Raw genomic sequence first — 16,075 nt, forward strand, 5'->3', positions numbered from 1 at the left:
GATCCAACGATGTTATGTTTCTTGCCCTGGGTGCTGGTTCCACAGACGTGGTCATTTGTGAAAGTTTATCGGCCTGTATACTCACGATCTGAGCAATTTTCTGTATCTATATATTACTGTGAACAAAAATTAAAGTAGGGCAAATGTGCTAAGATACTTGTGCAAAGATTCTTTTCTCAATGCTCTTTATGATATTAAAAATTGTAAATATCCTGCATGCATAAGAGTAGAAGATTGGTAAAATAACTTTTAGTATATCTATAAAATAGAATATTATACAACTGTTAGAAATATTGATAAAGATGCACATTTATTCACTTGGAGGTGTTAACAATATGAAATAAGTTAGAAGAGAAAGTACATTCCAAAATATTAAAAGTGACCATCTCTGGGCAATATAAAAATATGCAGAATACTGGTACTAGTAAAGTCAACTAATCTGAGGAGCTTATTGGGTACAAATTCCTGAGTCCTGACACTCAGAGATTTTCATTCAGTCTTCATTCCCAATCCCCAAACACAAACACCTACCCAGGTTAATTTTTAGGCACAGTCTGGTTCTTACTATTTTGGAGGGTCTCGGACCCCTTTGAGAATCTGATGTAAACGATAGATCCTCTCCCCAAATCTTGGACACAATTTGGCGGGAAGTGGGATGGGGGGTCCATGACTCCAATTAAAAAGGTCAACCTCTTCTTCATTTTCTGCTTTTTCCTCAGAAGATCCCCTTGCTCCCAACCCCCTTAAAGGTTGAGAACTGCTTCCAGAAGGCATAACTGCTGGGCCATTGCCAAGGTCAGAGCACATCCTTTAGTGTGTTTTGGTCGGGGTTGCTGGTGCCATCCGGAGGGACCAGTGAACATGAGGCAGCGGTTCGGCCGCCGTGGTGGCCCGAGGCTTGCTCCGAGAACTCGCCTGTGCTGCCCACCATTCTCTTCCTCCTCCCACTGCGCCCCTTGCAGGACAGCGCTCAGAGTGCAGCCTTCTCCTGCACCCCCTGCTTCCGGCCCAGAGGAGGTGAGCCACCTTGCTGTCTGCACAAGTCGAATGAAGGAAGCTGTCCTCTCTTGATGCTCCCTCTTGTTAACATCAACAACTAAAGCCCCTCCGTTTAATCGGCATGTGTACTAGTTCATTTATGCAGCTCTAGGTCCCTACAATGAGATGGAATATTTCAGATGGTATAAATGGGAATGGGGTCAAAGCAGTGGCTTACATGTTTCAAGGTGGGCTCGGGGCATCATCATAAACTTTAGGACCCCAAGAATATTTTATGAACAAATCTTACAAGGAGATTTCCTCTTTTTGTGCGTACCTCTAAAAGTCACGGACTGCTTGGGCAGTGGATGGTTCTATGGCTTCTAAGAGAAAAGAGGCAGCCCAGAAGAGTCAGGTCCATTTGGGAGAGAGGAGTCTGTGGCAGGACAACAAATGGCCTTGGCCACCAGGTGGCATCACTGGCCAGTCTGGAAGCACAGCTCATCCCAGGAAGTCAAATCCTTCTAATGTTCCTGTTCTTCCTTTCAGCCCAGATCTGACTTCACTCCACGTCTGGGCCAATCCTTTCCCCAAGAGGACTCACGCCCAGAAACCTGTGGGCACGAGTGTCTGCAGGAGCCGCCATACCCTCCTCCCCTCACACCCGCCGCATTTGTGCCCAGTTCTGCCCAGGGCAGTGCCACAGTTCTAAGTCCCTGGTTGCCACTTCTTCCCATCTCCCCAGCTCCTCTTGGATCCAGAGCCCAACTGCCAGGCAGGATGAACCAGAGAAAGATGACATAGGGCAGGAGAGAGTGTTCTTATCTCTGTCATAATAAAAAGAAAACCCAAATACTTTTCTTTTTTTTAATATCTAAGGTTAAAAAAATTGAAAATTCAAAAACCAACAATCAAAACAATCCATTTGGGTGTCAGTGACATGCCTGGTCTTGGTCCCCTTTCCAGTGCTGTTCTGAAGAAGCGGCACCTTCTGGGCAGCTCTGGGGCCCTGGGTCCTGGGAGGGCCCAGTGGTGGTCGGAAACCATCTTGCCCTTCATCCCAGCACCTGGGACAACCAAGGACCCAACGTTTCAGAAAGGCCACCAGGACTGTTTTTAAGACATGTGGTTGCATTAGGAGGAAGTTTTCCTTGAGGCTGAGCTGAGGGTTATTTCTTGTGGAGAAACTTCATTTTATTGCCTAAAAAAAGAAAATGAGAACATTTCACCAGGCAGAGGGCTGAGTTAAATTCTGCCCTTTTCACCCCAGATGTGGTGTGGACAACTGTGGCCTCCCAGGCCACCCCTGGAGCCTCATCCTAGTGCTCAGGAGAAACCGGGGGCAGGGGTGAAATTTGCCCTCCTAGCGTTGCCCCCTGCCCTCCTCATGCACCTCCCCAGTGAAGAGGGATCTTCCTCAGACTTGGGAATTTTGAAAGGAAGACTGACAGAGCTGTGGACATTGCTTCTGAAACGGTGATACAGGACGCACAGATGTAACACGTCCCGGAGGAGCCAAGCGAGGAGAGAAGTCCCAGCAGGGTGGATAGGAGGGCCCTTCCCAAGCGGCCCCCCTCCTGCGTGAGGCACAAGGGTGCCCCCTGCAGGTTCTCCGAGCCCTCCTCCCCGCCGCAGGCTCCTCCTCACCGGGACCTGCTCCCTCATTCCTCCTTTGCTTTCTTCTTCTCCTCCTCTCTTCTCCAGGCATGGCCTTTTCACTGATTGAACTTTAGTCCTTAGAATTCTTACATTTCCCCTTTTCAGGGGCATTTGGAGGCTGGTCCAGATCTTTATTGCCCAACACTCTCCTCTGGTTCCATTCACTATGCTTCCTAAACTCAATTCCCCAGAAGAGTTAAGTGTTGGGGAGATAATAGTGAAAGAAGACAGCAAGATAACCGAGGGGCCCAGGGAAGCTGTGTCCTTTGTTTACACTTTGGGGACAGATTAGAACAGGAGGTTAAAATGCCCATTTAGCCGGCCCAGTGCAGGCCGCAGAGCTCTGCTATTTAGGCCCCTGATCCAGTGGAGGGAACTGGCCAAGACCCCACGGACCAGAGGCTGCTGACGGGGCCCAAGACCCCTGGGCCTTACCTAGTCCCTTGAGGAACTTGTTGACACCACTGTGTTCTCCGCTGGGGAGTGTTTCCAGGTACTCTTGGGCTCGGACCTCAAATAGACCTGCGGACAAGGAAATCCCAGCTATTTGAGTTCCTTCTCTTTGCGCTTCTAAACAGATCCATTTCCTTACTGCCACAGAAAAGGGAACCCTTGCTTCTGAGACGAGCTGCTCCTATAAACACACCCTGAATCATAAGGTTTATAAGAGTTTTTATTGCCCTTATAATTGCCCAACCTTTGCAGTAACTGTCTTTGGAAAGCTGTAAAGCTAGCCTGCACACAAAATCCTGTTTTTATTCAACAAACACCTTCCAAGAGCCTACACTGTGCCAGGCACGCAGTTTCAAAAACGAACCAGACAGTCCTGGCTCTTAGGAGCTCCTTCACTCTCCCTTTTCCTCACATTCTCCCATAAGAGGGACCCTGGCCAAGTGGTTTAGCTTCCTGGGAATCTGTCTGCTGTCTGTGCACTCAGGAAGGCTGGACAGGCCACCTCTCAGGGGCCTTCAGCTCTAAGCCCTAGGGGCCGGGCCTCAGGTACTCTGTCTTCATTTCTCACTGATCTTCCATGGACAGAGGGCTCCTTCCAGGCTACTTTGAAGCCTTTATGTCTCTGACCTCGCTATCAAATAGGGATCTGTAAACAGACATTTATGTGTATCCTCAGGAGTTGTGGGACTCAAACTTGCTAACCAATTTTCTTCTGTCTCTTCAGATACCACTCATCAGAGGCGTGGCCAGCCTCTGGCTTTGCTTTGTAAAGAGCTCTGGGAATGCAGGGCTTTGGTTCCTTAACTTAGTGTCTGCGATCACAGCACCAGAGAACACCAAGGCGTGAGGCCCGCTGCTCCCTGGGGATCCTCCCTGGTCGCTGTGTGGCCGCCCCTCAGTGGTAAGCATCTCTCCCCTTCCCAGATCTGACTCCCATCTGTAACAGCCTTTACCAACATTTCTAGCTTTCAGATTCACAAAAGGGCTTAACGTATTGTAAGAAAGAGACCGGAGTGATTTCATCCTCCTTTCTCACCCCCCCCCACCCCCCGACCCTAGAAGTGTAATGGAACCCAGCAGATAGGGACAGAGAGAAGGTAGGAGAGAAAAGAACTCAGAGAAGAGACAGGGAGGGAGGTGAATGGGTGGTCTCCATGGCGACACGAACCACAAGCCCCCCAGGTTGGGGAGAGTCTGCTGCTGTCCTCCCTCCCCCATGGCCAGCCCAGCTGGGCGTCAGAAGGCGCTCACACCAAGCAGAGGACAAGGGCCATCCTCCCCTCTTCTATCCCATCCCAACCGGCTCCTGCCTGCTAGTTTCCCCGCCTCCCCCTGGTGGAGAGGGGCAGGAAAGAAGGGCAGAAGGGACGAGAGGAGGTCTCAGGAAAAGGAGAAGAGGGGCCACAGAGAGAGGAAGGAAAGGGTGTCCTTGAGAGTTTCATCAAGTTGGAAAGAATGGAACAAAAGTCAAACCTGCCACCAGAACCTGGACTGTGGTTCTGGGAGAGGCTAGTAGATGGGAAAGAGACAGCTCGAGGAAACAGGCAGGACATCAAGGGCAGTTTTCACCAGCTCAGAGGTGGCAAGAAGGAACATTCTCCAGAGGAGGCCAGAATGCTGCTCCCATCTGTGCCTTGGCCCTGTGACCTTTCTCCCTGCTCCTCAGCCCCTGGGGGTCTGGGCATCTATAGCCACCTCAGCCCCCAACATGGAAGATGCCCCCTAACCTTTGACATCCTGCCGGCGCAGCTCTCGCTCCTGGATGAAGCCTCGAAACATCTGGGTCTCCATGAAAACCTCCAGGAACCGACGGAGGCTCTTGGAAGAGACAGCTTTGCGGAAGGCTTCTCGCTGCAGGGTCCTCTCCTCGCGCTCGCCTGCCGTCAGGAACAGGGAGTAGTGGCCCACGATCTCCACGAAGAAGCGGACGAAGGCTTCAGACACCACCTCGTTCAAGGGGCTGGACTTGGGGCCTGAGCAAAGTGGGGAAGGGCCAGACTGGTGAGGGCAATGGGCTGAGGCAGCACCTCTGAGACAGCCAATGAGTAACAAAAGTAACTGCTAGCTCCCTCGAGGGCAAACGGTAATGATGCATGAAGAAGGTTACCCAGTTATTGAACCATTTCTCCCCCACCTTAAACAGACATTTTAGGGCCAAAATAGTTAGAATGAGATCCAAATAAAGAGACTGAGCACCCAGTCTCTCTCCTTGCATGCCTCTCTTGCCCATTTTCCTACTTAACCCAATGCCAAGTAGAATGGATGGCCATGGTCCATTTGCTCGCTGACTTGAATGATGGCAGAGGGAGATGCAGGTTGGGAGGTAGCTGAGCATTTACCATGCTTGTAGTCCGGGAGCCCTTCATCCTGGTCACTAGCCAGGTCATTCCTCTGTTCCAGAATGTGTTCCAGGGCTACCTGAAGCTTCCGGGGCAGAATGGAATCCTCATCATCCATCTGTAAAGCAGAAAAACAGTTGGGCCATCACCCCAGTGCTTCTGAGATGGTGGCTGCATCCCAGCCAGCAGGACACACTGGATAGACCACCGCAGGGCGGGCCTGGCACAGTTCCCGATTTAGTGGAAGGAACTCGACGTAGAGCAGGTGGTCTGAGGTTTGAATCTTGATTCTACATTTTACAAGCTATGTGAGCCTCAGTTTCCCCATTTGTAAAATAGGTTACCAATCAATACCTACCTCATTGTGAAGATTAAATGCAATATATTACACACTGATGAAAGCAATTGAAGAAGATGTAAATAAATGGAGAGATAACCTGTGTTGATGGACTGGAAGAATCAATATTGTTAAAATGCCCATATTACCTAAAGCCATCTATAGATTCAGTGCAATCCCTATCAAAATTCCAATAGCATTTTCACAGAAATAGAAAAAATAATCCTAAAGTTCGTATGGAACCACAAAAGACCTTGAATAGCCAAAGCAATCCTGAGGAAGAAGAACAAAGCTGGAGGCATCACAATTCCTAATTTCAAACTCTATTACAAACAATAGTAATCAAAACAGTATGGCATAGGCATAAAAACAGACAAGTAGATCAATGGAATAGAATCAAGAGCCCAGAAATAAACCCATGCATATATAGTCAACTAACATTTGATAAGGGAGCTAAGAATATTCAATGGGGAAACGATGGCCTCTTCAATAAATGGTTTTGGAAAACTGGATATCCACATGCTAAGGAATGAAACCCCTATCTTACACCTCACAAAAATTAATTTGAAATGGATTAAAGACTTAAATGGAAGACCAGAAACTGTAAACTACTAGAAGAAAACATAAAATGTCTTTGACATTGGTCTTGGCAACAATTTTTTTGGATACGACACCAAACACACAAGCAACTAAAGCAAAAATAAACAAGTAGGACTACATCACACTAAAAAACTGCACAGGGAAAGGAACAGTCAGCAAAATGAAAAGGCAACCTATGGATGGGGAGGAAATATTTGCAAACCATATATCTGCTAAGGGGTTAATAACCAAAATATATAAGGAACTCATACATCTCAACAGCAAAAGAAAAAAGCCTAAACAATCTGATTAAACATAGGCAAAGAACATTTTTCAAAGAAGACATACAAATGGCTAACAGGTGCATGAAAAGGTGCTCAACATCACTAGTCATCAGGGAAATACAAATCAAAACCACAATGAGATATCACCTCACATCTGTTATAATGACTATTATCAAGAAGACAGGAGATAACAAGTGCTGGTGAGGCACAGAAGCAAAGGGAACCCTTGTGCACTGTTAGTGGAAATGTAAAGTGGTGCAGCCACTATGGAAAACAGTAAGAAATTTCCCCCTAAAATTAAAAATAGAACTACCATAGGATCCAGTAATCCCACTTTTGGGTCCAAAAGAAGTGAAATCACTACCTTGAAGAGATTTCTGTACCCTCATGTTCATTGCAGCATTATTCACAATAGCCAAGACATGGAAACAACCTAAGTGTCCATCGATGGATGAATGGATAAAGAAAACGTGATTATATATATACATACACACACACAATGAAATATTATTCAGCCATAAAAAATAAATCCTGCCTTTTGTGACAACATGGATGGACCTTGAGGGCATTATGCGAAGTGAAAAAGTCAGACAGAAAAAGACAAATACTGTATGTCTTCACTTGTATGTGCAATCTAAAAAAGCCGAATTCCCAGAACTAGAGAGTAGAATGGTGGCTGCCAGGGGCTGGGGGGTGGGGGAAATGGAGAAATGTCGGTCAAAGTGTACAAACTGTCAAGCTATAAAATGACCAAATTCTGGGGATCTAACGTACAGCAAGGTGACTATATTTAACAAGACTATATTATATTCTTGAAAGCTGTTAAGAGAGTAGATCTGAAATGTCATCACCACACAAAACGGTAATTATATGAGGGGATGGAGGTGTTAATTAACTATATTGTGTAGTCATTTCACAGTATACACGTATATCAAATCATCATGTACACCTTAAACTTACATGCGTTATCTGTCAATGACATCTCAATAAAGCTGGGGGGAAAGATTAAATGCAATACGATTACTTTGGGAAAGGGCTTGGCACGTAGTGGTTACTCAATAAAAGTTTCCTACTGCCCCCGCCCTGTAGGGTGGCTAGTGCCAATCAGGGGACTCTGGTCAGGGCAGAGGACTAGAGTGATCACACTGGCTTTATGATCTGGGCCTCAGGGCAGGAGTGCCTCGGGGAAGTGAAAGTCCAGGGAACTAGTGATAAAAAACATGACAGAAGTTTTCAGCAGTGTGACAACTCCAAGTTTAAAGCAGCCCTTCCGAGCGCCCAGAAAACCTTTCTGTGATGATTCTTTGCAAGAGCTGATAGTAGTTAGACCTCTCTGCAAGTGATAACAGGAAAGCAAATGTGTATTCCTTTCTCTGACCATGGAAGCTCTAGTTTATGATCATTATGGAAACTACATGAAAGTATTAAAACAATTTAAAATCATTCATAATCTGTCTCCCTTTCAGTCTTCCGCCCCAAGACAACCAGCATTAATGTTTTGGTGAGTTTCCCTTTCAATCTTTTTTAGAGGTGTGTATGTGTATATATATATATACACACACATATATACACACACCTCTTTCTCTTTTTCTCTTTTTTAGAAAACAAGATCAGCAAAATAATGTATATAATTTTGTATCCTGATCTTTTCTACTTAATAATCATGACCTTTGTTATCAAATATTCTTTAAAAGCATACTGAAAAAGACAAATGTCTATAGTTATAACCTACACAAAAATTCTAATTGCTGGCAAGCCATTTTGTGACAGAACACGTGGGAATCAATCCTTTGCCCAAGCCCCTGCTCTTCGGCCTGCCTTCTGTCTCACCCTCAGCCTGGCCCAAGCCTGGCCTGCATTTTTAGGCCCACCAAGGAGCCTTTCCAGAGCCAGAAAGCAGAGGCCCAAACAACAGAGAGGTGCAAACAGAGAGAGCGCCACGGGTGGAAGTTGGCTTTCCTACTCACCTGTCTGAGGAACCGACTGTTGACGAGGTCGACCACAAGGACCTACAAGACGAGGAAGAGGGACTGTTATTGTCATCAGGGTTTCTGGGAGATGGTGATGGACTCCTAGCCTTTGTCCTTCTTGTCACCCAGAGAGCCAGCTGGGTGGGGGTGGAGTGGGCCACTTTTGGTTTCCTGACATTGCCACTGTAGCCACAAATGATGAAGAGAAGAGGTGGGGGGCAGGAACTTTCCTGAACTACATGCATTCAACACTGAAACAGCAGGTTGGGCACATGTGTGCTGCAGGCCGGACTCCTTGCCCCGTCCCGAACTGGCTAAGGCAGAGCCTCTCAGACTGCTGTTCTAGTGCGTGGGTTACGGAGATGGGCGAAAGATGCTAGAGGCCCACTTGTTCCCGTCCCACGTGACTCTGTCCCTCCTCAACCCCAGGGCTTCTTGCTCCTTCCTCTCAGCCGCCCACCCAGCCTTGGCATTTTTTTTAATAGGATAGAAGGGGAGAAACTCAGAGGAGTGATCACCAGGATCCACCTGGAGAGTAAATCAAGCTGCAGGTGCTGGGCTTTCATTGGTCAAGGCTCTCAGGCTACAGCAACTGCCCCCTCCCTCTTCAGAGAGGGGCTAAGACACAGGGTTGGGCAAGTGAGATGCTAGGGTGCAAAACTTAGGAGGCACTCACTGTGGGGTCAGGCAAGTGCTGGGCCTTTGCTTGCAAGACCTGAGTGTAAGACCCTCACTCAGGCCACTGGCTATGACGGGCGAAGAGCAGGGGGCCTGGATGGCCACCATGTTTCTACCAACAGCTGGAAACAGGGGCTCTAACTCATCTCAGAGACCCTGCCCAGGAGCTGAGGGGGCTCTCTCCTTCCTTCTCAAACCCTCCTGGGGTTGAACTGAGCTGTTTTAGGGATCACGCGGTACCCAGACAAACTCCTTGCAGTTCACAAGCCCACATTCAAAGACCTGGGTGTGCTGGCTAATATTTAATGGGACTTCGGACCACCTGGGCAATTAGTTGAGCCCCATCTGGAGGGGGTCCTGGGTTGAATTTCAGGGACAGGTGCTCCCCAGGGCTTCAGGAGGAACTGGCATGATTTAGTCCCCTGGTTCCCTCTCTGACTGCTGGAGTTCTCAGTACACGGGCATAGAGACTGTTTAGAGTTAGGAGCTGGGACTAAATACCTACAGAAATGCCCAGTAGGACTTTTCCCACTTGGATACAAACCTGAAAACCTGGAACTTGATCATGAAAAACATTTTGGTGGTTGTCTTTTTAATTGCTATGAAAAAGGACCTATTTGTAGGAGCGCAGTCTTTATCAACTTTGTTACTAGTCCAAATATAAATTCCAGTTATTGTTAGCTCTTTGTGTGCTTTCTCCCCTGTTGTGAGTGGGAGGGAAGGAAGGATAGGGTGGATGGCTATTTAAGGATTAAGTATTTTAACATCTGGTTAAGTTGTTGATTGCTGCCCTTCTCAATGGGCGTTCACAACAGTAGGTTCATTTGGAGGGGAAAACCGTGTTTGCAGTCCCAAGGGTTAGTTGAGGCCGGCTCCGGGTTGGGGGCGGGGGCTATCTCATACACAAAGCTGTGGGCTCCCCACCCCGGGGCACTCCCCTGACACTGCTTGCTTGCAGAGACTTAGCCGGCACCTCCCCTTTGCCCTCTGCCCCCAACAGGGAGGGAACAGGGACATCCCTGGAGCTCACCTCTTCCAGTGGCAGCTCCCTGAGCAGTGGCAGTGAGCTGGTGAGCAGCCCGATGAGGAAAGGGGTTGGCGAGCACACGATGTCAATCATGGCGGGCGGGAGCACGGGGATGTAGGTGTGCTGCCAGGTGAAGGGGTAGATGACTGCCACCATTGCGTGGCAGCACTTGGACAGTGTGCTATAGCCGGGGAGAAAAAAAAAGGGGCCAGTTCAGGGAGGGCATGGAGAACCGGGCCTGCTCAGCCTCACAGGGTGGGCAGCCTCCATGCAGAAGCCAGAGAGAAATGTTTGCACCCGATCCCAAAGGCATGTTGGTCAGAAAAGGCATCACCCACTATTAGGTATGTCAAGTAACAGAGTCCCAGTGCAGGTTATAAGAGGCACATGGAGCCTCTGTGAGGCTCTGAGACACAGCTAGAGGGACGAATTTAATGCCCTGGCTAACTTCTGCCAGCGTGCTTTCACACGTGAGCTACTTTCTTGTAAGATTCTGACCAAATGGTTCGCTCCCAGCCCTCTTTCCCAGCCCCCACCCCCTGAACAACGAAACCTCTTTTCTCTGGATGCTCATTCTCTTATTGAAGATGCTTTATATTCTAACACTGTAGCTTTTTCTTTGTTCTCTCCCACACATGCTCTCAGCCAAGCATGAACACCTGGGTGGAATCAGGGAAAACAGGATGTCTTCGGTATTCACCGGGCAGCAGGCAGCTCCAAGTGGCTGTTTTGTAAAAGTGAAATTCACGTACAGTTACCCCTTACCCAGAATTCAAAACTTAAAAGAACATCAACATTGGGAGAAATAGTGGGAGTCTCTCTTAAAGAATTACAATCCTAATGGAGCCCTTGCCTGGCAAGCACTGAGCTGTATTAAGCACTCTCCACAGTGCTTCGCACAGTGCCTGGATTCATGCGCAGCGTGTTGAATAAATGGATGGATTATTCGAGATTATCATTTTGAGTATCAGTTCTACCATGCTGCAAGGCAGTGACGGCTGATGGCCTTCCGAGGTGAGTGAGAGCTTTTTCCTCTTCCTTGCAATCACTTCTTGCTGCCAGCGAGCCTGCTTATAGCAGCTCCTAGTTCCTCTCATTCTAATACGCTGTTTCGAAAATGCTACGAGATTGGAAACTTCAGGAGCTTGTTAGAAGTATGTGTAATGTAAGAATAAAAGTGAGGGCCTGGTCAGTCCTCCTGTGAGTGTGCTGCGTCCTCCTCAGGGCATGGCCCTGGAACCAGCATTTTGTTTGTCAGGCCACCTTTTTTTTTTTTTTTTTTAAAGATTGGCACCTGGGCTAACAACTGTTGCCAATCTCCCCAACCCCCCCACCCCCCTTACACAGTTGTATATCTTAGTTGCGCGTCCTTCTAGTTGTGGGATGTCAGGCCGCCTTTTGAACGCTGGCCCTGGTTCTCGGCTATGCTCTGTTTAGGTAGGTTGCAGGAAGCTGAGTTCTGGAGAGATGAATGCTCCTTTACTTGGTTCCCATGACGTCAGGCACCTATAATCTCATTGTCATAAAGCTTTCCTGAGCCCCTTTAAAAAAATCACTTAGCTCTGGCTTACCTAAGGAGAAAAGATGTGGATTAAAAGGTATTGCGAGCAAGGGAAATAAGGCAGACAGAAAAAGACAAATATTGTATGATTCCACGTACATGAGGGACTTAGAATGGGCAAATTCATAGAGACGGAGTGGAATAGAGGTTACCAGGGGCTGGAGAATGGGGAATTCTTGCTTATTGGGTACAGAATTCAGTCTGGGATGATTAAAAAGCTCTGGAAATGGATAGTGGTGATTTTTTTTTTAAAGATTGGCACCTGAGCTAACATCTGTTGCCAATCCTTTTTTGTCCTTCTTCTTCTCCCCAAAGCCCCCAGGTATATAGTTGTAGGTTCTTCTGGTTGTGCTACGTGGGACCCCGCCTCAGCATGGCCTCATGAGCAGTGCCATGCCCGTGCCCAGGATCTGAACCAGTGAAACTCCAGGCTGCCAAAGCAGAGTGTGCGAACTTAACCACTCGGCCACGGGGCCAGCCCCAGAAGTGATGATTACAAACATTATGAATGCACTTAATGCCACCAAATTGTACACTTAAAGATGATTAAAATAGGGCCGGCCCCTATTTTAGAAAAAGAAAAAGGAAGTCACTTAGCTTCCAAGTGAGTTCCTCTGAATTAGCACCTCCTGAAACATCTTTTAAATATACACTAGCCCTCTTTTCCAGCCCTCCTGCATTTGGGGACCCCCAAACTTAATAAGGGTAGTGTTGAATCTTGTTCATTTATCAGCATAAGTCTCCTCACCTTTCTGTTCCCTATCTTTGCAAATAATCATCTTCCTAATACTCACTGGAGTCATGAAATGCCTCTTAGTAGCGTAGCATCCACACATTTTCCTCATATTTGGTCCTTGTATTTTCTTTCAAGTGATCACACCCCAAATGAGAAAGATGCTACCCCAAGATTTTGTTCTTACCACTATAATACGTTTATTAGCTGAGAAGGAGTGAGACAGAATAATTAAGGTAGGACTTATACCAAGGAAAGCAACACCAGTAATTCAGCCAGCAGCTTGGGGGTGAAGTGACTTTGATGCGGGCTCAGTGAGTCAAGGAGTCGAAAGAAAGATTTCTTGGACTCTGAAGGTCTGGCAGTAGCGCTCTTTTATTCAGAGAATAGTATGGAATAGCATGGCGACAGGACCCAGGGGCAATGAAGAGCTGCTGCCGTGTCTTGAGAGTTGGGGCTAAATTTATAAGGCATGGGTACGTGACTTATTTTTACTAGACAAAGAAAAGATGATGTAAAAAGTCATTAAACGGTTTCAGTGTAGATGGGGTCTGGTTATTGTGTGGTCATATAACTTTAGATATGAATCTGGTCACATAGATTGGCATGTAGGCCAGGATGCCCTGGGCTTCTCTCCCTGGGGCAGCCCTAATTCATACCATAAAATCCATCAGGTCATATAGATAGGCATGTAGGCCAGAACACCTTGGGCTTCTCTACCTGGGGCAGCCTTGGTCTAGATCAACTTCTGTCTTTCAAAGGATCTTCTCTCAAAGTAGAGAAACTTTTTTCCTAAGGCATCACTTTCTCCCAGGTATTCAAGAAGTTAATACTTTTATTGAATTGCTTACCATTTGTGTTTAATTTTCTTGATCTATAGATCACTGAATATGTTGAATTCACTTTGTTCTAAAATATTTTGATTTTAGGGCTAATCTGTGTTCGTGTGTGGCCAGTCTACAAAGCTGATCTGCTCAAGTACACAACTTAGAAAACTAGAAGGATGTTAAAATATAAACAAGGATAGCTGTGTCTAGCACAGGTTTTTTCAGACTACAGTTTGCCGCCCATTAGTGGGTCCTGAAATGATTTTAGTGGGCTGTGATTAGCATTAAAAACAACAACAAAAAGAATAGAAAATCAGAGAGTGTGCTGCATTTTTTTCCAGTTGTGATAACTATCTGTGTGTATGTATGTGGTGTATGTATTGGGTCTGAATGTAATGTATTTCTCTTTGTGGACAGCAGTAAGAAGGGTTTGAAGCCAATGATTTGGACTAGTGAACTGAGGGGTGGAGGCAGGGAGAGAGCAATGGTTGCCTTGGAATTTTGATACGTTATGTTTTACTGGGATGTTGGCTTTCATTTCCAAGTGACTAGAGAGAGTCCCTTAAAAGAGACCCTAAGGAGGAATTCCCTGAAGGAAGCATTGTGTGTGAAACCCATCTCTTTTTACAGCACATTGGTTGTAAGCTCCTAAATATTACTTGGAGAAAGAAGTGGATCATGTGACGGTCTAGGTGGTAGAGCTGTCATCCACGGCCCACTTCAGCAGTCTTTGAAACTCTCACTCTAGCCAACTCACTAAAGGAGAATAAAAATGCAGTACTCATGTTTAAGAGTCCTTTTATATTTCAGAGTTGTGGTTTAAGTCCTTTTGATTCCAGGGAACTGAGAGAATCACAGAATTTTAGACCTGGAAGCAATCTTAGAGAGAGAGTTCATTTTCTCTTGAATTTTATAGCTAAAGAAACCTCTGACTTCAGGGTGGGGGCAGGGTGGGAGAGGATTCTGCAGACTGGAGGAGGTAAAAGAGGGACAGAGAGGAAGGGAGGCATGAAGAGGCACAGTAAGGACACTGCTTGTGTTTTTCTCATTCACTGCAATAGAAAAATAAGTCTGTTTTTTTCTCTCAATTCAAAGAAAAGGCCTCCTGCCCTTTTGCTTTCTTGTGGCCTCATCCTCAGAAGAAAGTATAATTGGTTACTTCCTTTTCTCTGCTGTTCCAGCATGGTGTGTCGTCCGGTTGAAGCCTCATGCCGCCTATGCAGTTTAGGGGAGGCCCCCAGGGCCCAGGGAGACCCTGGGTCAGCTGCAGTGAAGGTGAACCAACTGGATGAGGAAGGCAGTTGGAACAAGTTTTGAAATAAATGATAAGCAATGCCAGTGCTAGATACATAGGGCCGGTGAAGGAATGTTACAGAAAGAAGGATAAAACTCATTCATTTAACTGGAATGCAGTGAGCTGATGGACAATTGGATTCAATTTAGATGGGGATAAATGAGGACAACTCAACTAGGTAACCTGTTGGCCACGTAGGTAGGTGCTGCCGCTGTTGACTATTTTCCCTAACAAGTGGTTTTTGATTGTGCTTTAAGTAGTCTGACTGCAGTTGCAGCTAGAGCCAAATGTTTCCACACCTGGTTATCATTAACACCTCGTTAGCTGGTGCATATGGAGCTGCGGGTTGGGGGGCGGGGTGGCTCTGGAACAATATGACAACAGGGGGGCAGTAGTGAGGAGATTCTCATTCCTCTTGCTCGCTAGCCCACGTCAATATTCTAAAAAAGTGCTGCCTCTTGAAACACTAGAAGGAAAGTCAAATTCTGCAAGTAATGCACTTAGTGACAGCTGTTCCCAACAAATAAATGGTAGAGGAGAAAAGAAGGGATTATTTTGAGTGTAGCTTGAGTGTTTTTCTCAATGCCTCCTGCAAGTGCTAATGAAATTTTATACCCCACCTCATGAAGGCGGGAGGAGCCTTCCATGGCGGGTGCTGCGCACTGCTAGGACTGGTGGTCTCTTAGGAATATGCAAAGATCAGTCTATGGTTCTGGGGAGGCTAAGGATGACTCTTTAAGTACGCTTGTGGCACAGCCTTCCCGAGCATCTGCTGACTAGAGGAGTGGGAGTGTTCTGAAGGAAATCCTAGGAAGAGAGCCCTTACAGCTGGCTTGCATTACAGTGAGGGTGGAGGAAACAAATGCCACAGCCTGCAGCTGTGACCAATTTGTACAAAAGTAGGGGAGGGAGGAGAAAGCCCCAGGGGGAGGTTGGCTGGGCCACAGGGTTAAAGGTGGGCACAGGTGGGAAGGGTGAGGTCCCAGAGTGCTTTGCTATTTGGTGCTGGTTCCTGAAGGTTGAAGCATTAGTCCAAAGTTATCAGGATACACTTGGGAGTGCTCCAGTTCTCCTGGAGAAGATACATTGATTCTGGTTGCTACCAAGCCTCTGGGCCATATGTGGGGTTACAAAGCTCAGCAGCTTCCAACTCATCTAGGAACCAGTAAGAATTAGGCATAGAGCTTCCTGTAAGATGCTACCAGAAAAGTGAACACGTTTCCTGAGTTAGACAGACACTTCAGGAATCTGAAGGATGATCCTGTCAGCATCCTTTAGTATTCCAAGTAAAATGTCTCTCCTACTGTACATCATTCCCAGGAACATGAGTGAAAGGTATACTCTGGTCTGGTGCCT

General features: G+C 46.8%; 1 protein-coding gene across 7 annotated transcripts in view; it reads right to left on the bottom strand.

The window, feature by feature from the left end:
• Positions 1 to 291: 291 nt before the first annotated feature.
• DENND2A (DENN domain containing 2A) overlaps positions 292 to 16,075 on the bottom strand; it is a 93,257-nt gene continuing 77,473 nt past the window's right edge. For all 7 annotated transcript variants that reach the window (XM_070617970.1, XM_070617969.1, XM_070617972.1 and 4 more), the window contains 6 exons: positions 10,308 to 10,485; positions 8,597 to 8,638; positions 5,430 to 5,547; positions 4,818 to 5,063; positions 3,073 to 3,159; positions 292 to 2,179 (listed from right to left, as the gene is read on the bottom strand). In XM_070617970.1, coding sequence (XP_070474071.1) covers positions 2,148 to 2,179; positions 3,073 to 3,159; positions 4,818 to 5,063; positions 5,430 to 5,547; positions 8,597 to 8,638; positions 10,308 to 10,485 — 703 coding nt within the window. In that variant the 3' untranslated portion in view covers positions 292 to 2,147. The remainder of the gene's footprint in view (positions 2,180 to 3,072; positions 3,160 to 4,817; positions 5,064 to 5,429; positions 5,548 to 8,596; positions 8,639 to 10,307; positions 10,486 to 16,075) is intronic.

This window comes from Equus przewalskii, chromosome 4, assembly GCF_037783145.1.
Source record: "Equus przewalskii isolate Varuska chromosome 4, EquPr2, whole genome shotgun sequence".
Taxonomy (NCBI): Eukaryota; Metazoa; Chordata; class Mammalia; order Perissodactyla; family Equidae; genus Equus; species Equus przewalskii.